Consider the following 23,371-nt stretch of genomic DNA (forward strand, 5'->3'; position numbering starts at 1 on the left):
CCAAAGAAGGGCCAGATGTATACAGAATGGTGTTGTCTGCATAGAGGTGGATCAGAGAATCACCAGCAGCAAGAGCAACATCATTGATATATACAGAGAAAAGAGTCGGCCCGAGAATTGAACCCTGTGGCACCCCCATAGAGACTGCCAGAGGTCCGGACAACCGGCTCTCCGATTTGACACGCTGAACTCTATCTGAGAAGTAGTTGGTGAACCAGGCGAGGCAGTCATTTGAGAAGCCAAGGCTATTGAGTCTGCCGATAAGAGTGTGGTGATTGACAGAGTTGAAAGCCAGCTTTTGAAAGCTTTCAAAGATTTTAGAAAGGCAGGGCAGGATGGATATATGTCTATAACAGTTTGGGTCTAGAGTGTCTCCCCCTTTGAAGAGGGGGATGACCGCGGCAGCTTTCCAATCTTTGGGGATCTCAGACAATACGAAAGAGAGGTTGAATGGGGGGGGGTTATCATAGATTATCGTACATGACAATGTTTCCTATCCTCAGGTGCAGTTGGCAGCTGGGAGGAAGTGCTCTTATTCTCCATGGACTTTACAGTGTCCCAAAACTTTTTGGAATTAGTGCTACAGGATGCAAACTTAAATCCTTCCTCACACCATTACATTTTACATTTATCCAGAGCATACATTTTTATTTTTATTTTTCATACTGGTCCCTGTGGGAATCGAACCCACAACCATCGCCGCAGGAAGACGACTGAGCCACACGGGACCCAATGCCAGGCATTGATCTGTATGAGCTGTTAACTCAGAATGTGTGAACTCTGAATTGGTGTGAACTTTGAATCTCCTATACCCAATGCTTAACGCTTAATTGGCCCACATAGAAGAAAAGGCTTTCTGCTTGGTGTAACAGTTGTCTTTGGAAGAAGGAGTAGACCAAAGCACAGCGTGGTACGTGTTCATGATGTTTATTAATAACTTGAACACTGCAACAAAAAAACAAAGTGGAACAAAACGCAACAGCTCTGTCAGGTGAACACACCAAACAGAAAACAACTACCCACACCAACCCTGTGGGAAAAGGCTACCTAAGTATGGTTCTCAATCAGAGACAACAAATGACAGCTGTCCCTGATTGAGAACCATACCCGGCCAAAACAAAGAAATACCATAACATAGAAAAGGGAACATAGAATGCCCACCCTAGTCACACCCTGGCCTAACCAAAATAGAGAATAAAACCCTCTCTATGGCCAGGGCATGACAGTACCCGCCCCCCCCCACCAAAGGTGCGGACTCCGGCCGCAAAAACCTGAACCTATAGGGGAGGGTCTGGGTAGGATTTTCTCCGTGGTGGCGGCTCTGGTGAGGGACGCAGACCGGGGACCCTCGCCGCCGACCCCGGACTGGGCACCGAATCTGGCAGCTCCGGACTGGCGGGCGACTCTGGCAGCTCCGGACAGGCGGGCGACTCTGGCAGCTCCGGACAGGCGGGCGACTCTGGCAGCTCCGGACAGGCGGGCGACTCTGGCAGCTCCGGACAGGCGGGCGACTCTGGCAGCTCCGGACAGGCGGGCGACTCTGGCAGCTCCGGACAGGCGGGTGACTCTGGCAGCTCCAGACTGGAGTCAGGCACAGGACTCAACAGGCTGGGGAGACTTGCAGGAGGCCTGGCTCTGGGCGCAGGCACAGGATTCACCAGGCTGGGGAGACATGCAGGAGGCCTGGCTCTGGGAGCAGGCACAGGACTCACCAGGCTGGGGAGACATGCAGGAGGCCTGGCTCTGGGAGCAGGCACAGGACTCACCAGGCTGGGGAGACCTACTGGAGGCCTGGTCCGTGGAGGAGGCACAGGATAGACCGGGCTGTGGGGGAGCACTGGAGATCTGGTGCGTAGGCTTGACACCACTCTTCCAGGCTGAATGCCTACTTTCGCCCGGCACGGGCGGAGTGCAGGCACAGGATGAACTGAGCCCTCCCAGCGTCCCGGAGACACAGTACACAGAGCCGGCGCAGGATACCCTGGGCCGAAACGGCGCACTGGAGACCAGACGCGATGAGCTGGCACAATCCGCCCTGGCTCGATGCCCACTCTAGCATGGCACTTGCGGGGGGCTGGCCTATAGCGCACCAGGCTATGAGCGAGTATTGGAGACACCGTGCGCTTCACCGCATAACACGGTGCCTGACCAGTATCACGCTGCTTCTGCTAAGCACGGGGAGTTGGGTCAGGTCTATCGCCTGACTCCGCCAATCTCCCCGTGTGCCCCCCCCAAAAAAAAATTGGGGGGCTGCCTCGCAGCCTCCTCCTGCCGTCTCAGCCGATCCTCCCAGAAACGCCATTCCGCCTTCGCTGCCTCTATCTCCTCCAGTGGGCGGCGATACTCTCCCGGCCTTGTCCACAGTCCTGCCCCATCCAGGATCTCCTCCCAGGTCCATGACTCCCTTTTACCACACTGCTTGGTCCGTTGGTGGTGGGTAGTTCTGTAACGGTTGTCTTTGGAAGAAGGAGTAGACCAAAGCGCAGCGTGGTACGTGTTCATGATGTTTATTAATAACTTGAACACTGCAACAAAAAAACAAAGTGGAACAAAACGCAACAGCTCTGTCAGGTGAACACACCAAACAGAAAACAACTACCCACACCAACCCTGTGGGAAAAGGCTACCTAAGTATGGTTCTCAATCAGAGACAACGAATGACAGCTGTCCCTGATTGAGAACCATACCCGGCCAAAACAAAGAAATACCAAAACATAGAAAAGGGAACATAGAATGCCCACCCTAGTCACACCCTGGCCTAACCAAAATAGAACGTAAAACCCTCTCTATGGCCAGGGCGTGACACTTGGGTGATGTTTTTTCCCCCCAACTCAGTTTAGCATAGCTGATGGCCACACGCTGTTAGCTACTTGGCTAATTAATAAAAGGAAAATACCATGTAAAACACATCATACTATGACACTTTCTGTATTTTTTAAGTCAGTGGTGGAAGAAGTATTCAATTGTCATACTTGAGTAAAAGTAAAGATACCTTAATAGAAAATTACTCACATAAAAGTGAAAGTCACCCAGTAAAATAGTACTTGAATAAAAGTCTAAAAGTATCTGGTTTTAAATGTACTTAAGTACAGTGATGGAAAAAGTACCCAATTGTCATACAAGAGTAAAAGTAAAAGTAAATGCTATAAATCAAATCCTTATATTTGTCATGACTCCCGCCGAAGCCGGTCCCTCTCCTTGTTTGGGCGACGTTTGGCGGTCGACGTCACCGGTCTTCTAGCCATCGCCGCTCCACCTGTCATTTTCCATTTGTTTTGTCTTGTTTTCCCGCACACCTGGTTTACACACCCTCATTACTCTATGTGTATATTATCCTCTGTTCCCCCCATGTCTGTGTGTGGTATTATTTTTTGTTACGTGTGTGTCGCTTCAGGCTGGTTTTGCACCGGATATTGTTATAACCCGTGGGTTGGTTATTTTTACCATTTTGTGTAATTTGTGCGCTATCGCTTTGTTCCTTGGGCCGGAGTGTTGTGACGCAGTTGCGTCTGGCTGTTCCTCTGCCTGAATAAAGTGTGCCTGTTCACTCGTCTCTGCTCTCCTGCACCTGACTTCCTTCGACCAGTTGCGCACACTCTGACAATATTAAGCAAACCAGACCGCACACATTTTCTTTTTATTTACAGACAGACAGGGGCACACTCCAACACTCATAGATCAATACTTGTGTTTAGTGAATCCGCCAGATCAGAGGCAATACGGATGACGACGAGTTATATTGATAGGTGCATGAATTGGACCATAATGCTGTCCTGCCTGAGCATTTGAAATGTAACGAGTACTTTTGGGTGTCAGGGACAATGTATGGAAGTACAAATTTTGTTTAGGAATGTTATCAAAAACATAAATAGTAAAGTACAGATACCCAAAAAAACGACTTAAGTAGTACATTCAAGTATTTTTACTTAAGTACTTTACACCACTGATGAAAGTTCTATATATTGAAAACTCGATTGCTAACAAGCAAAACATTTTGGGACTGTATCAATAGTGGACTAACCTGGAGCGTTGGAATTCTCTTCTGATTTCATGGATAGGTAGAATATCCCTCTTGAAAATGAATGTTTTACCTAGACTACTTAACCCAATCCAAATCATCCCGGTCTTATTTTCCAATAAAGTAATAAAATGTTTAAATGGCTGGTTAAGTTCCTTTATATGGAGAAAACACAAGCCAAGACTTAAGATGGCAATATTGCAGCTGCCAAATTCTGTAGGGGTCTTACATCTGGGGTCACACATCAAGTGGTGTGCCCACTTAAGGCATATTACTGACTGGATAACAAATGATGACTCCTCTGGTTAGATATTGAGACTTCTTTTTCAAAATACCCCTTGCAGGATCTTTTATTTTTCAGAAGCTTCAAATCTATAAAAGATAGCTGCAATAATCCCATTACACATAATACCCTCAAAACATGGAATTCAGGGAAGGCCCAAACTAACCTCTGCTCTTACCCCGATTCTTAACAACCCTGATTTTGTAACAGGATTGCTGGATGTTGGCTTTAACCTTTGGCTTAATAAGGGCATAGGCAGACTAAATTATTTATTAGCTGACAAGATTCTAATGTCATTGGAGCAGATGGTTGAGAAATATCAGCTCCCAAAGCAGGACTTTTTCCGCTTTCTACAAGTCAGACATATTTTGAAGAGCACCATCTTGGTTGGCAACCCTGATATGTCTGTCATTGAAAGAATGCATTTTTTCACACAAAGGAAATGTCTGTAAGTTCATTGTATGATGCTTTAAGGCCTTTTTCTACTGTAGACACACAAGGGGTCAAGCCAGTGTGGGAGAATGAACTGTCTGTTACTATTCGACGAGGAGATGTGGGAGGACATTTGGAGATATGCATGGTCCTTTTCCAAATTACAAAGATACTGTTCTAATGTCCTTCAAGAAATTTAACAAATTCTAGTGGTCGACCTAGAATTGGTCCCGGTTTCTTTGCTGTTAGGTCTCCCTTCCTCTACTTCTGTGGGTAAGAGAAGGTTGTAAAACATCCTTACCTTCGCAGAGAGGAAAAACATCCTCTTACATTGGATTGCTGACAAGGTCCCATCTTTTAAAGGCTGGCATAAGATACTATTTCAATGGGTTCCATTGGAATATTTGACTTGTACATTACATTCTAAAACAGATCAATTGTACAAAGTGTGGGAACCTTATCTGAATTACCAATAACCTGATTTATCAGCTATTATGCTGCAAGGATTCTCTTAGAATGGTTGTTTACTTGTCTCATGATTATACTGTACGTTCCATGTATTGGGGATAATTCCTTTATTTAAACCAAGCCTTAGTGTTCAATTTCCATCTGTTTGTTTGTTTTTTATTCTTATTTTATCTTTCTGTTTTATCTCTTAATATGGAAGAAAACTTACAATAAATGAAACAAATACCAAAAGACAGTTTTTGAGTGGTATTTTGGCTCTAGCCTAATATGGGAAGGGCTGCTACTAAACCAGACTTTGGCTCAGAAAATAACCATAGCTGGCTTCCTCCTTGTGAACCTATAACGCACTTGAAGGATGGCCCCCAATACTGCCAGCATGACTTTTAGGGTTCCGTGTTATTTGATGGTGGGCTGTATGGCGTGCTGTTGTGAATAGGCTGCAGGATATCAAATCCCATAATAGGGTAATACATGCTACACCCATCTAAGGACTGGCTCTCTTTTTCCTAGCTTTTGACAGGTTTTCAGATCAGAAGCTTTTTCCCTCTGGATTATGGAGGTTATTTCGCCTGCTTATTCAAATGCTGTCCAAGAGTCCCCGCAGGGGTTCTGAGTCACAGCATGGGTGTTACCACCTCCTGGGCACTGCTCAGAGGTGATCTGTTGAGGACATCTGTGCTGCAACCGTCTGGGCATCCATGCACACATTGTGGGGTTTTGTAATTGGATTATTACAGACTTTTAACTAGTGTACGTGGCCCCAAGCCTCTGTAAGGTCTCTCCTGTGCCTTGAGAGTGAGTATGCCACATTATTCAGTGTGATTGTAGATCATCTTCAGCCTGAGTTAAATGTATTACATGTTCTTCCCCTCAGCCAGGAAACCAAGATTTCATATTGTAATCAGACTTTTTGCAATAGGCCCACAATTACTCTTTTAGAGAAGTGATAAACTACATGAGAATATTGTCAGCAAGGAAAATGTGTTTTTCTTTCACACACAACAACAACACGATGGGAACTTGAGAGGGTCTCCTTCCCAATTCCCATGAACCAGCATGGAGTAAGTGAAATGCACCATCACCAACAACCCTTAGCTTCCCTGTCAGATACTACACATCGCTCTCTCCCTCTCTCTCGTTCTCTTTTGCGCACACATATTAATTACGCGGCTGCTGGGGTGAGGTGCCTCTCCACGTGGAGCAATTATTCCACACACAGCCGGTGAAGAAAAATCTCCAGTCAGGCACCATTTCATGGCACAGGGATGGACACTTCCCAAATAGAACCACTTAGCGCCAGCGGAAAAGCCAAGGCGCAACAGGATCTTGTGATTAGGCTGTTCACATCCATTGACCTGCTGAAGGAAAGGCGATTCAAGGGCACTTTTAATTGACTTCAGTTATGTGGACGGAATTATATTGAACGACAATATAAACACAGCATGTAAAGTGTTGGTCCCTTGTTTCATGAGCTGAAATAAAACATTCCAGAAATGTTCCATACCACAAAAACCTTATTTCTCTCAAATCTTTTCCACAAATTTGTTTACATCCATGTTAGTGAGCATTTCTCCTTTGCCAAGATAATCCATCCACCTGACAGGTGTGGCATATCAAGAAGCTGATTAAACAGCATGATCATTACACAGGTGCAGCTTGTGCTGGGGACAATAAAAGGCCACTCTAAAATGTGCAGTTTTGCCACACAACACAATATCTCAAGTTTTGAGGGAGCGTGCAACTGGCACGCTAACTGCAGGAATGTCCACCAGAGCTGTCGCCAGAGAATTTAATGTTCATTTCTCTACCATAAGCTGCCTCCAACATCATTTTAGAGAATTTGGCAGTGCGTCCAACCCGGCCTCACAACCGCAGACCACGTGTAACCACGCCAGCCCAGGACCTCCACATCCAGCTTCTTCACCTGTGGGATTGTCTGAGACCAGCCACCCGGACAGCTGATGAAACTGAGGAATATTTCTGTCTGTAATAAAGACCTTTCGTGGTGAAAAACACATTCTGATTGGCTGGGCCTGGCTCCCCAGTGGGTGGGCTGGCTCCCAAGTGGGTGGGCCTATGCCCTCCCAGGCCCACCCATGGCTGTACTCCTGCCCAGTCATGTGAAATCCATAGATTAGGGCCTAATGAATTTATTTCAATTGACTGATTTCCTTATATGAACTGTAACTCAGTAAAATCATAAAAATTGTTGCATGTTGCGATTATATATTGCTCAGTACAGTTGTTATTGCTCAGGAGCAATGTAAAGAGTTTGCCATGCCTATAGCGAAAGGAGAGAGGAAAAAAAGAGTGAAGAAGACTGTGGGCAGACAATGGCATTAACAGATGAGTTGGTTATTTTAATATTTCCTCTTTAATAATGAAAATTAATGGCCTGCCCCAGTCACTGACAATTAGAGACTCGGAGTTCAGCAAGGGTTAGACTGTGATTGGACTGTTGCCCATTTAAAGAGCCCCTCTAAACGTAATTGTTTGTCTGCTGCTAGGTGCCTTTCTTCCTAAAGAAAGGGTTCTACCTGGAACCAAAAAGGGTTCTCTAATGGGGACAGCCGAATAACCCTTTAAGAACACTGTTTTTCTCAGAGTGTGCCTGTATCGGAATACATTTTAATGGCTTGTCGCAGCACTTGGCCTCCCGGGTTCCCGGAGTCAGAAATTAGAAATGAAAGCACAGCATTGAAAGAGGATGCAACAAGTCCAGTCAACGGGTCCTCTTAGGCCTTTGAAGTTGCAGCTAGATGGAGCACCTGTACTCCCTCCTCCACCTACTCGTCAGGACAGGTTGTGACTCTCTTCCATTTGCTGATGAACCTAGTATAGTATTCCCTCTCCTGCCTAGTCCCACATCCCAGTTACCAGGTTTCAAAAAGTAAGATTGCTCCACAGCGAATAAGCATGTTTGAATGAATATGCAATTAATTTATTCCATGTTTTATCTGGTTTGTGTTCCATCATGTCAGCTATCCTAACTCTAAATCTGCAGAAGGGAACAAAGGATTGTCCTTGTTTTGTGCTTAGTGATAAGACACAGGGTGACCCTCTGGCCGCTCCGTTTCCACGGCCACATCATTAGTGCACCGCCCCAGCTGGCTGGAACTGTTTGAAGTGGCAGTGGCACAATATCTTTAAAATAACAAGCCCCTTAGTTTAGGGAATAAGGAGGGAAAAATAACTTTGGGCAAAAAATGATTAGCTTAAATCCATGTTTAATGACGCCCCATAAAGCCACCCTGCAGATAGTCATTAACAATCTTCCATTTCACCCAATTTTTGTTCTCACCCTGAAATTATTTTCAGTAGTGCTATTTGAGCTGATCCACATCCCATGTTTTATTAATGTGGGGTTGTCAAAACAGCACAAGTAGCTAACATTGACTTAACACTGACTAAATCAATAGCCATCCACAACACACCACCTTGTCACTGAGGTGTAACCAAGGTTTGTATCATGCTTTTTAACGAGTATGACACCAAGGAGATTTTCTGAAAGTGATTGCCTTAGTGGATGAACTGAGCTGATTAGAAATCTGACTTACAGAATTATGCCACTTCCACTCAAGGAACACCTTATGGCATCGGCTTGGTTCATCAACACAGCGACACTCATTTTGGTTATTATTCATGTACACAGTAAGAGTAGCAATTTGAGGCGGATCAGAGGAAACTAAGGAATAATGGACAACAAAAAAACTTGGCAGTCTGTCAATGACAATCAGACAGAAATGAGTCACTTCAAAACACACAGCCTGATAAACATGTTGGTCATGTAATATCAACACTGATTTGTGTTCCTGAGCAAATCTGGCACAAAACAGGATGTATAGCTGGTGTGCATGACGGTGACTGCACTAATGATATAATTTGCATCACAAAACCAGAAATTTGCATGATGTGTTAATTGCTAGCTGTAACCAGAATGTGAAACGCAATCATAAGGGCCCATGGGGTTAGCGTAGAATGAAGAGGATTCCCTCTTTGAAAAGGTGTGACATGCACACACACAGAAGTCAATTACTATTCCCTAGTTATATTGATTAAAGGGATAAGAACGAGATTTTGGCTATTTTGCCTTTTTCTACCTGCCCAGTCAGATGAACTCATGGATAACATATCTTAGTTGCCAAAATCTCAACGATCCCTGTGTTTAAGGGATAGTGCAACTAGATTCAGTGCGGGATGAGTTTTCCTTGAGCAGATGGTCAGGGGGCCGGAACATAACAAATATTTGCAGACCGCAAGAATCCCAAAAAGACATTTGACAAAACAATTTCAAAACTTGCTAACGATCACATCTCTATTATGCGTGGGAATACTTTGGAACAGATCTCAAATTAAAATCACTTGGAACTGATTTGTTGGTGTTTAAGTCTTATGTGCAAAAAAAATAAAAAATGTACCTAAAAGAATGAATGTAAAAAAATCACAGGCCGCCAGGATCTATAAACCTGTTACATCCACCCTTAAAAGGGTCCCTTATGTAGGGTTACTAGATTGTCTCATAGGTATGGTCTCGTTTGAACGATCCTGACAGTCAACCAAAACCTATTACTAATATAATCCAGTATCCTTACTGTGCACAAACAGCTTTAAAGGTAGACTTTGGGCACGACAAACAGTCCAACTCCTCCACTTTCTCCATTTTCAAACAGAAATGGGGTGTGCTTTTAGTGTTCATTCTGGTCATGCATGCAGAGACCGATGTACAGTTGAAATCAGAAGTTTACATACAACTCAGCCAAATACATTTAAACTCAGTTTTTCACAATTCCTGACATTTGATCCAAGTAAAAATTCCCTGTTTTAGGTCAGTTAGGATCACCACTTTATTTTAAGAATGTGAAATGTCAGAATAATAGTAGAGAATGATTTATTTCAGCTTTAATTTCTTTCATCACATTCCCAGTGGGTCAGAAGTTTACATACACTCTATTAGTATTTGGTTGCATTGCCTTAAATTGTTTAACTTGGGTCAAACGTTTCAGGTAGCCTTCCACAAGTTTCCCACAATAAGTTGGGTGAATTTTGTCCCATTCCTCCTGACAGAACTGGTGTAACGAAGTCAGGTTTGTAGGCCTCCTTGCTCGCACACGCTTTTTCAGTTCTGTCCACAAATGTTCTATAGGATTGAGGTCAAGGCTTTGTGATGGCCACTCCAATACCTTGACTTTGTTGTCCTTAAGCCATTTTGTCACAACTTTAGAAGTATGCTTGGGGTCATTGTCCATTTGGAAGACCCATTTGTGACCAAGATTTAACTTCCTGAATGATGTCTTGAGATGTTGCTTCAATATATCCACATAATTTTCCTACCTCATGATGCCATCTATTTTGTGAAGTGCACCAGTCCCTCCTGCAGCAAAGTACCCCCACAACATGATGCTGCCACCCCCATGCTTCACGGTTAGGATGGTATTCTTCGGCTTGCAAGCATCCCCCTTTTTCCTCCAAACATAATGATAGTTATTATGGCCAAACAGTTCTATTTTTGTTTCATCGGACCAGAGGACATCTTTCCAAAAAAATACAATCTTTGTCCCCACGTGCAGTTGCAAACCGTAGTCTGGCTTTTTTATGGCGGTTTTGGAGCAGTGGCTTCTTCCTTGCTGAGCGGGTTTTCAGGTTATGTTGATATAGGACTTGTTTTACTGTGGATATAGATACTTTTGTATTGTTTCCTCCAGCATCTTCACAGGGTCCGTTGCTGTTGTTCTGGGATTGATTTGCACTTTCCGCACCAAAGTACGTTCATCTCTAGGAGACAGGACACATCTGCTTCCTGAGCGGTATGACGGCTGCATGGTCCCATGGTGTTGCGTACTATTGTTTATACAGATGAACGTGGTACCTTCAGGCGTTTGGAAATTGCTCCCAAGAATGAATCAGACTTGTGGAGGTCTACAGTTTCTTTTCTGAGGTCTTGGTTGATTTCCCCATGATGTCAAGCAAAGAGCCACTGAGTTTGAAGGTTGGCCTTGAAATACATCCACAGGTACACCTCCAATTGACTCAAATGATGTCAATTAGCCTATCAGAAGCTTCTAAAGCCATGACATTTTCTGGAATTTTCCAAACTGTTTAAAGGCAGTCAACTTAGTGCATGTAAACTTCTGACCCACTGGAATTGTGATATTGAATTATAAGATAAAGTGTAAACAATTGTTGGAAAAAATACTTGTGTTATGCACTAAGTAGATGTCCTAACCGACTTGCCAAAACTATAGGTTGTTGACAAGAAATTTGTGGAGTTGTTGAAAAACTAGTTTTAATGACTCCTACCTAATAGGCTGACCACACCGCTCGCATCGCATGCACATTGCAAAATAAATTTAGAAATCTGTTATTCACTTATTGCACACACAGTGCTGGCGCTCATCAACAAGCGTCTGCGGTGCCAAGGGCTAAAATTGAACACCTTTCTATTTCTGATGCAGGCCACGCTGCAAGTTCTGCCTCTCCCATCTCATTGGTTACACCCACGTGGGTGATTGAAAGACAAACTGTTGCGGGGGTCGGTGTGGTAAAACTATGAATGTTTAGATGTCAATCACCATATAAATACAAAGATGAAAAGGCCTGGAAGGACTAGAAACGATTCTGTTGACCATTTTATGTGTGGATTGTCAGAGTAGAGGACCTTGTGCATTTCAGGTAAAATAACTCAATGTTTATATCCAAGGACAAATTAGTTAGCAATAGCAAGCTAGCTAAATAGGACAAATTAGCTAGCAAGTGCAAGCTAAGTAGCTAAATTGCCATAGATGTGTAATGCTTTTTGACCTGTTCCCAAATTAATGTAATTGGTTCTGAGGTTGTTTTGATATTTTAACCTGCGTGTCGTGATCGCGTTGTGTAGGGGGACAAAAGAAAATTATGCACGAAACTATGCACGTGCCCAGCCGGTTTGGGCTCCGTGTTAAGTTTACATAAACTGCCGACTTCAACTGTAGCTGGTTCAATGAGCCAGTAACTCGTCCAGTATGTATTGTCATTTCACAGAATTTGGTTTTTGGACAGAAGCAATTGATAAATGGCACTTATAGCCAAATCTCTTATTCAACCATTTGTTTAAGCATTAAATGACATTGAAAGACTGATTTGATCAGGTACACCGTCTGAAGCCGTTATTTTTACCCAAAGTCAACCTTCAAGAGTAACAAGCATTCAACTGGCAACACAATGCATTGGGAAAGATGGAACCAAGTCCATCGACATGTATTAACACTAGCGTTGTACAAACAGTTTTATTTAAATCTAAATATTTGGACCAAAACAACTTAACAGAGTCTGATGCAGATACACTAAACTACCTTTGAATGGATTCATTGAGGCCTGTTTCTCTATATCTTTATCAGAACATAGAATTATTTTGCCTAACATTGAATACATTAATAAAAATCAACAGAAGTGACTCCCATTTCATACAGTCTTTTCTGACAAGCGTGAGCTCTTGAAAAAGAAATACCACAGTTGGAGTAAAGAAAATCCTTTGTGGTGGCGGCGTAGTCCACCTTCAAATCCAGGACTTCCGAGTCAAAAAAAGCAAAGGGAGTATCAGTATGTGAGTGATGGACAGAAATGGCACACATTCAGTTTTAAAAACAGTCCAGCAGGAAATAGGTGAGCAATGGACATAGTTGGGAGGCAGACAAAAAGGGGGCAGAGACAAAATCCTCAGCAAACCAATTTCAATCTTGCGTAGTCTTGGAGCTTTATGGAGAAAACTTTTTGGCTTGTGCTCGAACCCTTTTTTCATATTCCACTCTGTTTTGGCTGAAATGAAAGAGATGGAGGCATGTTATGAGGAATGGGATATTTCCTAGAAATATCAAGTATCAACTAACAGTTTTTCAACAATGTTGGCAAACAGCTAGACAAACTATTGGCCAGGATGGGCACTAGCTAATGAGAAGATTTTGCCAGCAGCTGTGCGTATCCTACTCCGACTGACATTTGACAAACCTTTCACTTAATTAAAATATCTACTGGCTCAAACCCACCAGTAAATTGTATACGCCTCAGCTTGTGCAGGATCCTGGATATTTGGTTCATTTAGGAGCTCTTGGATTCCTAACAATATCTGTGGATGAAAACAAAGTATATGGCAATTTGTGTTAGCAACCTTCCATGGCTTCAAGTCAATTTCACCAAATAAGTAATCACCATGAAGCCATGCTGCCCTCTGCAGCAAAGCCGTTTACAGTGCAGCCAGAAGTCACCTGTATACATGAGTACAGTTCTTATCCACACTGACACAAAGATCTCATCTAAATGTAGCCACTCCATAAGCATTTGGACAGTAAAGCTAAAATGTTACTCTATAGCCCAGCATTTTGGATTTGAGATCAGTTAACATTTATTTAACTAGGCAAGACCGTTAAGAACAAATTCTTATTTACAATGACTGCCAACACTGGCCAAACCCAGACGATGCTGGGACAATTGTGCTCCACCCTATGGGACTCCCAATCACAGCCGGTTGTGATACAGCCTGGATTTGAACAAGGGTGTCTGTAGTGACATCTAGCACTGAGATGCAGTGCCTTAGACCGCTGCGCCACTCGGGAGACCAATGAGGTGACAGTACAGAAAGTCACCTTTTATTTAAGGATATTTTCCTACATATCCGTTTTACTGTGTATTAGTGAATAATGGTAAGTGCAGTTAGAGGCACAAAGATCTTACCTCTGAAAATTGGTAATCTCCTGTTATTGTAATGGTGAGAGTCACATGTTTTGTTGTAGCCTGACTGGAATCATTATTCATGACTTCTTAAATCATGGCATTCTCAGGATTAATTTACAAGTGTTCAAAAACCTCAACACATGTGGTATTGTGTTTAGATTGCAGATTTTTTAAAATCCATTTTAGAATAAGGCTGTAACGTAACAAAATGGACAAAGTCCAGGTGAATGCATTATCTACGGCAATTACCTCATTCCCCTGCACATCGGCTCTACTGGTACCCAATGTGTATAGCCAAGTTAGCGTTACTCATTGTGCATTTATTAATGCCTTCTATAATTTCTGGATCTTTCTCTGTATTTTTGGAAAAGGGGGTACTAGATAGAGTGCTTTCATTTCTAAATGATTAAAGCAGATCAATATGAAAATACTCAAATAAAATGTGACATTCTGTTCCGTCGCATCATATGAAACATTTGATCTCAAATCCAAAATGCTGGAGTATACAGGCAAATTTTTTATATTAGCTTCACTGTCCAAATACATACTGAGAGGAGTGTATATTACTATTCCTAGGGTTATAGGCAAAGAAAAATCTAAAACCAGAGAAGTGGTCTTGGATGAAAGCTCTTACTTGTTTGATAGTGATGGCTGGCCTCCAGTCTTTGTCCTCCTCTAAAATCGATAGACAGACTGTACCAGAGGGATATACATTTGGATGGAACAAAGGGGGCTCAAATTTGCCTGCCATGAGCGGAGAAAATAGAATTATTAGCACAATATGGAAAAATTCCAGATGGCACTTATTTGCAGTTCATTAAACACCGTGATTTTCAATATACATCTCCCTCTATCCACACTGAGGTTGGAATAATACTGAACATTATGATAATGACCTTTTAGTATAAGAGCGGTTTGAAAAGTGACTGAAATTTCAGCCTGTTTTGGTGGGATGTAGTTTAAGCCTGCCTGGTAAAATGCGTTAAAAGACCAATAAGGAGAGTTCAAACAGCTGGTTTTCTGTTTGCCCCCTACCCACTCACACCACCAGTCCAAGCAAAATTGCTCGCCGCAGAAGCTATTTTGGTTTGTTTTCAATAAAAAATGGCCAACAAGGCAAGAGTAAACATGTCATCCCCACTAATGCAGCACCCCCTAGGGGCAATCACTAATTTTGTAAATGACAGATCCATTTGTCAAGATGCATCACTCACCCAAGTTGGGTCAAATAGGTCCCGTGGTGTCAGATATTGCGTGGGTTAGCTAGACCAATTTCCCTGAGCATGTGTGCCAAATTTCATCACTGAGTCAAACAGCAATAAAAACATATGCCCGTTATAGCGTCAATATGAATGCTCTTGCATATGTTGAGTATTGAGTGTTTGCAACATGCGTACCAAATTTTGTTACACTATGAACATGCTTGACTTGACCGACATGTAGTGGACCACATTCACGTAAACATTTTATTTAACTAGGCAAGTCAAGAAAAAAAGTATTTACAATGACGGCCTACTGCGGCCAACGCTGGGCCAATTGTGCGGCGCACTATGGGACTCCAATCCCGGCCGAATGTGATACAGCCTGGATTCGAACCAGGGACTGTTTGTGACGACTCTTGCACTGAGATGCAGTGCCTTAGACCGTTGCGACACTCAGGAGCCATCAATAGTGGCCATGTTTTAGGTACTAGTGTGAAAAATGTTGCATTGAGACCTTTGGCCATAGATGCCATATCATGTTTCATGGAGATCAGTCATTCGGTGCCATAAGAGTAGCACCTCAGTGGTATCACACATTTCTCAATGGCGGACCTTATGGGTCCCAGAGGCAAATTAATTCCTTATGAGGGACCCATGTAACGAATTTCATGACTTTGTCAAATGGGGTGAGGGGCATGAGCTTTTAAAGTTAGCATTTTCTTGTTATAGGTCCACCATCTGGCAATCAGTGTAATATTGTAAATGCTGGATCTATGGCAAGACGCATCATTCACCCACAGTAAGGTACTTAACTGTTAACCAGAAATTAGACAGATAACAGCTGCATTGGACTTTTAAAGAGAAAACATACACTTGGGAGGTGAAGAAGGATAGTCATCCTTGAAGAGCATTCGGAGTTTAAACAAGCCCCCCTCCCATGGGGTCTGTGGAGAGAAATACAGCAATTTGGTCAACACTCCAGTAACTGTAGAGTTGTTTATAGTGAAGCAATGAGAATGTCACACAACTTTGGTAATCAATTAACATTGGTCATCCAGCAGCTATACAGATGTTAGTATCAGCACCTCAGTGCATTTAATATTTCCTACAACCAATTAATACCCTGCTTAGTTTTATTAAAACTAAATCTGATGTCCAGTGTAAAAACACCATACAGTGCCAACTTATTAAGCTGCACAGGAAGTGATTGCTTCCTCCAGTCTGAACATAGTGGTACCTACAATACATAGAGAAAGTTCTGCTCTCACTCCAGAGAGACTCTTACCCCCTTCTTTCCAGGGATGGCACACTCCCAATTCATCAAGTTCATTGTTCCATCTGGGTTTTTTGTTGGCACAGCAACAAACCCCTAGGGAGAGGGAAGAGATATTGTTCAACACGTTAAATGTTTTTATTTATTCATTTATTTCACCTTTATTTAACCAGGTAGGCAAGTTGAGAACAAGTTCTCATTTACAATTGCGACCTGGCCAAGATAAAGCAAAGCAGTTCGACAACATACAGAAACAGAGTTACACATGGAGTAAAACATACAATCAATGATACAGTAGACAAAAATAAGACTATATACACAATGTGAGCAAATGATGTGAGATAAGTGAGGTAAAGGCAAAAAAGGCCATGGTGGCAAAGTAAAAAGTATAGCAAGTAAAACACTGGAATGGTAGAATTATAATTTGAAGTTCAAAGTTAAAATATAAATAATATGGTGCAAAGGAGCAAAATAATAAATAAAATAAATAAATACAGTAGGGGAAGAGGTAGTAGTTTGGGCTAAATTATAGATGGGCTATGTACAGGTGCAGTGATCTGGGAGCTGCTCTGATAGCTGGTGCTTAAAGCTAGTGAGGGAGATAAGTGTTTCCAGTTTCAGAGATTTTTGTAGTTCGTTCCAGTCATTGGCAGCAGAGAACTGGAAGGAGAGACGACCAAAGGAGGAGTTGGCTTTAGGGGTGACCAGAGAGATATACCTGCTGGAGCGAGTGCTACAGGTGGGTGCTGCTATGGTGACCAGTGAGCGGAGATAAGGGGGGACTTTACCTAGCAGGGTCTTGTAGATGACCTGGAGCCAATGTGTTTGGCGACGACTATGAAGCGAAGGCCAGCCAACGAGAGCGTACAGGTCGCAGTGGTGGGTAGTATATGGGGCTTTGGTGACAAAACAGATGGCACTGTGATAGACTGCATCCAGCTTGTTGAGTAGGGTATTGGAGGCTATTTTGTAATGACATCGCCGAAGTCGAGGATTGGTAGGATGGTCAGTTTTACAAGGGTATGTTTGGCAGCATGAGTGAAGGATGCTTTGTTGCGAAATAGGAAGCCAATTCTAGATTTAACTTTGAATTTTGATGTGAGTCTGGAAGGAGAGTTTACAGTCTAACCAGACACCTAGGTATTTGTAGTTATCCACAAATTCTAAGTCAGAACCGTCCAGAGAAGTGATGCTGGACAGGCGGGCAGGTGCAGGCAGCGATCAGTTGAAGAGCATGCATTTAGTTTTACTTGTATTTAGGAGCAGTTGGGAGACCACGGAAGGAGAGTTGTATGGCATTGAAGCTCGTCTGGAGGGTTGTTAAGTGTCCAAAGAAGTGTCTAACTCCATGAACTTGCCAACTACAGCCCTGCCCAGAATCAATCCTTAGCCCCTGACCCTCTATGGATGCCTAACTCAATGTGTTTAGTTGGCAGCGCTGCCCTGTTAATGGCTCAGTCACCTGTAACATAGGCTATTTTATTCGTTCCAACAGCCATCAGTTATGCAGTACATGTTCAGATGTAGGCCTATGCTTGTATTGTCCCCCTGTAAGAGTTATGCTGGTGACAAATCTCCCACTTGGGCTCAATAAAGTTTATTCAACCAGGCCAGGGCAGTACAGCTCTGCTTAGCATAGTGTAAAACATTAGGTGGAATAGACTATCCAGAAAACACATTTCCACAAGCAGGTCTTCCAAAATGACACATGCCCTTAAAGAACCAGCTAGGCTTCTACACAAAAGGCACTGTTGACATGAAAATGGCTTCCACCCCAAGTTCCTTGATACTCACAAAAGGATGGTCTTTCCTCCAGGCCTTTCTTTCTTGTGCAAGACGACTTAAGGCTATACCAGACATGACTTGAGGACTCCCTAAATCAAAAACAAGAGATCAACAGTGGTGTACAGCTCTATTGAAATAAACAATGCAGATGTGATGCACAAGTTCAGCCCACAGATCAGTTCAGGTGGTTTTCGTTTCTCTGGCACATGATCAATTCATTTTACTAGTCTCTGGATAACAGCACAGCCAAATGTGGTGCTCAGAAAGCTCACAATGCTGCAACCACTTCAACTAGGTCACATCCACAGGTTCCAAGGGGCACAATCAGACACCTAGCATAAATGTGTTCAATATGAACTCAGTATTTCATATTGTTTATCATTGTAATGCGGCTTGTTGCTCGTGTGTGTAGTAAAAAGGTACCACTGACTTCCATTCAGGTAGGCTCTAAGTTCTCCTACACTCTTAGTAAAGGTGCAATCTGGTTCATCAAATGTACCCATAGAAAACCCTTTTGGATCCAGGAAGAACCTGAAACCAAAGGGTTCCCCTATGGGGACAGCCGAAGAACCGTTTGAGCCCTTTTTCTCCATCTTAGTGTAATGTAAGCATTGACTGCATAAAACAACTTAAAGACCAAACAAACTGAATAATCTGGTGGATACACTGGTGAAAATATTTTACTTCACATTATCTGGGAAGCCTGGTTATTGTAGGTAGCTGGGGGCCCTGTGTGTAGAAAAGCTATAACAAATATTTTAACTAAACAAAGATGGACCACACTCAATTCCAATGGGAACCAATGAGTCATAGTGGGCAGAACAAGCAAGATGGTGGGCAGAGCAAAGCTAGCGAGATCCTATTGGCCAGTTCTAGCATACATCTGAATACTTCCGTTAGGGAACGCCTACTCAAATGCGTGTGTGCAATAACTCAATTCGACTTGCACTCCTAAACAATGCGATTTGATAAACTTTGGCTAAGGCTAAAGTCTACTGATCTTAGTCCACTCTGTTCAAAACATATTCTAGTTTTGGGAAAATACTGTTTTGAGATCAAATGTTTCATCGATGAGAAAATGTGCAGAATATAGGCCAAAATCGATTTCGTTAAATCTTCTCCCACTGCGCGCCAGTGGGCTTCCTCACTACCATATTTGGTAGAGAGGAAACGCCAAGCGATGCTTCATATTTGAAAATCCAATGTAAAATCTGTCTCATTGTTCCATCTGTAGCTATAGTATTGAAGCTTCATACCAGACTAACGCAATTCATTTTTTGAATGTGCTACTATCAATATGCTGACAAAACTGAGAGACCTAAAATATAATGACAGGAGGAACTTTGGCCTTGAGTAATAGGATTTTTTTTTTTTTAATCTCGCAACCGAGATATCTGTTGGCTGTTTAGGTTATCACTCAGCGGAATGGTACAAAGGAACAGGTAACGCTGGTTGCAAATGTAGCGAACTAGCATGTTAGCTATAGCAGCTTTTGTTGACACACATGCACCATAAAGTATGTATTGATTGGATAACTACTGCTGTAAAAGTTACAATTGTTGTCTTTCTGTTGTCCAAAGCGAATATGCAACTCTGCGCAATGTTGGCACGAAAAGCCGCTAAACAAGTATGCAACTGAGAGTGCGCAGCAGTCACATTTCGAGGCTAGGTTAACTACATAGAAGTCCAGTTTAAGATGCCTTAGCCATTTAAATACACATATCCAGCCGAGATAAGAACATGTGACGTTTAAGATTGACGTAAATGCAGGTGTTTCAGTCTTCCGTCTGAATAGTGTAGTTAGCCAGCCAACTACTTTAGCCTAGCTAATAGTAGCAAGCCTTCTGGCGTTCGCTTCATAAACCCCAAACCAAAAAAAAAAAAAAAAAAACTTACACCGACTACGGATAAAAAACAAAACATTCTCAGTAGGCGACAAAGACTTACCTTCAGTGTGATAAAAATCACTATCTATATTTTTAAAAGAGCACTCGTGTAGCCCAATTTTTTTTTTATCTAACTCGAGACAAATCTAGCTAGGCTAGTGAAGTTTCCCTCCTGAAAAAAAAAAATGAAATTTAGCCTAGGCTAAATAGGACCTGATTACTTGCTAGTGCCTGAAAACAATTAGCGCCAATGACTTAATATGACAATTAGTTCTCTACAAGGTGTTGCTTATAAAGTAAGAGTGGTTGTAATCAAATTTGCTACCGTCACAAATGTATTATGAGACAGCTATTTAACAAGAACAAACAAGACAAAAACATGAAACAATGAATATTCTGTGAACTATGTGGTGACACAACTAATACGATGAATGTATTATATTTTGCAGAAAATGCAAGGTACGGTGTATGTTGGTACAAATTATATGATCATTTTGAGATTTTAATCATGACTTTCAGGCAAAGCATTGGACAGCTATGCATTTAAAGAGACAGTACATCCAAAGTTAGGGACTGAGTGTAGCCAAAATATTTCGACCCTACCATTATGCTTGTTTACACTGAGCTGCACTGGGGTCTGGCTGCACTGGCTGCAGTAGCTACTGCTAGTTAGCATGAGGACAAAAAAGGGCAGTTTTTCAAAAAAACAAACAGTATTTCCTTCTTCTCGATGTATCAGTATGGATAAAGGAGTTCAGTGCTAGTAGAGCTCACCAGCTTGTAGTCCTAAAACCCGGAAATTAGTTACAATGACGGTCTACCCTGACTCCCAATCACGTCCGGATGTGATGCAGCCTGGATTCGAACCAGGTACTGCAGTGATGCCTCTTGCACTGAGATGCAGTGTCTTAGACCACTGCGCCACTCAAAAATTAGTAGGGAAAGTTTAGGGTCTTGGAATAAACGCAGAAAATAAGGTCTGAGGTGAACACTGGCTTAGGAGATATGATACGTTTTGTTCTATACGATAGTAGCAGTCCGTTAACATGACTTTTATGAATTATGAAGCCTTTGTGCTTTTTTTACAACATAAATTCTTAAACGTTTGCAAAATGTGACGTTAGCTTATAAAGATTATCTCATAGAACAAAATATATAAGATCTCCTAAGCCTGTGTTTACCACAGACCTTATTTTTGCCGTTCATCCAAAAACCCCACAAAAATGACATTTATATTCCTAATAGGCTTTGTCCAACGGGCCACGGCAGGGTTAATGACTACAAAATGACACCATTACTATTTCTCTCTATACCCCATGCCTGCATTGACGTACGTTTTCTGACCCATATCTTACTCTGGCTCAGCTGTCTTAATTTAACCATGATAGCGTTCCATCCCCAGTGCAGCTCACTGTAAAAAAGTGTAATAGTAGGGTTGGAATCTTCTGGCTAGGACTGTGCAAAATCTTAGTTTATGACAATATTTTTGGGAATCACTCGAGAGTATTTTCCTACTTAAATATTGCATTCTGTGTGGAAATAGATAATGATGCATTAATAAGCGTTATAGTAGCTGCTAAACATTATGATGACAATAATCACACTACTTCGTTTCTAACACATACAGATGATCCCTTCATAAACGAGGTTTGTTCACAAAACCTGGATCGTGTTTAGGAGGCTACAACCAGCAACCAGAACGGAACTAGAACATCTTTGGTGCATCGTAGGCTACTGAAACTTTCGTGTTAAATTGATTGACCAGAGTTCCTCGATGTGTTTCTATCTGAACGTTCTACAATGTTGTGCCACAGAGTTTCTAACCCCAGAGGCGCAACATCGCGAGACTTCCGGGAACGATTGCGAAACAGACCAAGCCGGGGTTTGAGAAGTCAATGAGAAAAGTGAAACATTCTTCCTTAGTTGTGCCTTCAGATTTCGAGAGAATGTACAACCTAGATTCGAGTCAATGTCTTAAGTAGTGGAACATGTTTTTACTCCAACCTCGTGAAAGTGACAAACTGACAAGTTAATTTACACAAAAAACAACTTGATATTGAAGGAGTGCCTTTGACAGCATGTATGTGCACAGTCTGGACCATTAGACCCGATGACATTGCCTACAAGTGTGATAGGGGATTTCTATAGAGTACCACCTGAGTGGCGCAGTGGTCTCAGGCACTGCATCTGTTCTAGAGGTGTCACTACAGACCCTGGTTCGATTCCAGGCGGTATCATAACCGGCAATGATTGGGAGTCGCTTAAGGCGGCACACAATTGGCCCAGCGTCGTCCGAGTTAGGGTTTGGCCAGGATAGGCCGTCATTGTAAATAAGAATTTGTTCTAAACTGACTTGCCTAGTTAAATAAAGGTTAAATAAAAACATTTGAAAAACACAGTATGAGTAATACCCATATAGCCTAGTGGTCAAACAGGGAAATGATTACAATTGTTTTTCCACGATTCATTTATCCCATAGGTGATTGTAGAAACACTTAAACTAAGGGCTGTGTTTCATGTAGGCGTACCCTGGCATGACATTTTGATAACAGTGTATATTTTGATAACAGTGTAAATCTCTCTAGGACAATGTTACGTTTATCAATATATTACCCCCCAAAAATGAAACGCTAATTAGCTGCTAATGTGGCTGTCATAAAGAACTGCAAATGCCATGGCGATCTGGACGAGCCTGCCGAATCCAAGCAAAAGGTAAGAATCTCTGGATTAACTATCTAATATTAGCTAAATGTAGTAATGATTAAAATTGGCTACATTTCTTTAAATGGACAATTCTGTGAACGGTCTTGTGCAAGTTTTAAATGGACACAATACCTGTTAGCTAGAGATGACGTGCAGGAGCTTGCTGGGATTTGTAGTCTTGCATGATGTCTACTTTAATGCTAATTAGCATTTTTTTCAGATCTGAGAGAAAATAAAGCTGAATATATTGATAAAAGTCACCTTATCTGAGAGATTTACATGGTTATCAGAACGTCACACCAGGGTAAGCCTTTTCAAAACACAGCCCTTATTTTAATTGTTTCTAAATTTCCCTATAGGAAAAATGAATAGTGGAAAAAACAATTGGAACCATTTATCTGTTTAACCGCTAGGTTTTATAGGTATTATGACACCTCCACTTTGGGGCTCTATGAGTAGCAGTTTCTGCACATCTTCGTACTGTACTGTTTGTGCACTACTGAATGGAGCTTTGTGTTTGAACAGTAGCTCAATATGATTTAACTCTGTGATGGACCAAACTTGAGTCTGTCATTTGATATTTATCTAACTAGGTAAGTCAGTTAAGAACAAATTCTT

At 42.2% G+C, this 23,371-nt stretch overlaps 1 protein-coding gene across 2 annotated transcripts; it reads right to left on the minus strand.

The window, feature by feature from the left end:
- Positions 1-12,269: 12,269 nt before the first annotated feature.
- Positions 12,270-20,390, minus strand: ube2ia (ubiquitin-conjugating enzyme E2Ia). Of its 2 annotated transcripts, none has more exons than XM_045720532.1 (7): positions 20,112-20,390; positions 18,174-18,253; positions 16,392-16,475; positions 15,978-16,050; positions 14,539-14,597; positions 13,220-13,299; positions 12,270-12,992 (listed from the first exon to the last, which is right to left on the minus strand). In XM_045720532.1, exons 2-7 carry the CDS (start codon positions 18,237-18,239, stop codon positions 12,932-12,934), a joined length of 423 nt encoding a protein of 140 aa, XP_045576488.1. In that variant the 5' UTR covers positions 18,240-18,253; positions 20,112-20,390; the 3' UTR covers positions 12,270-12,931. The 2 variants fall into 2 exon arrangements, with proteins under 2 accessions (XP_045576488.1, XP_014059724.1); XM_014204249.2 differs by having other exon boundaries at positions 12,400-12,992; positions 14,539-14,648; positions 20,112-20,389.
- Positions 20,391-23,371: the final 2,981 nt, after the last annotated feature.

This window comes from Salmo salar, chromosome ssa06, assembly GCF_905237065.1.
Source record: "Salmo salar chromosome ssa06, Ssal_v3.1, whole genome shotgun sequence".
Taxonomy (NCBI): Eukaryota; Metazoa; Chordata; class Actinopteri; order Salmoniformes; family Salmonidae; genus Salmo; species Salmo salar.

What these genes read in the sequence shown, in the direction of transcription:
- ube2ia (XM_014204249.2), bottom strand. Translation starts at nt 18,239, where the DNA reads ATGTCTGGTATAGCCTTAAGTCGTCTTGCACAAGAAAGAAAGGCCTGG. An exon ending in CCATCCCTGGAAAGAAGGGG is followed by an intron (nt 16,051 to 16,391) that starts GTAAGAGTCTCT and finishes TTCTCTCCACAG; the next exon opens with ACCCCATGGGAGGGGGGCTT. An exon ending in GAGGCGTATACAATTTACTG is followed by an intron (nt 12,993 to 13,219) that starts GTGGGTTTGAGC and finishes CTTTCATTTCAG; the next exon opens with CCAAAACAGAGTGGAATATG.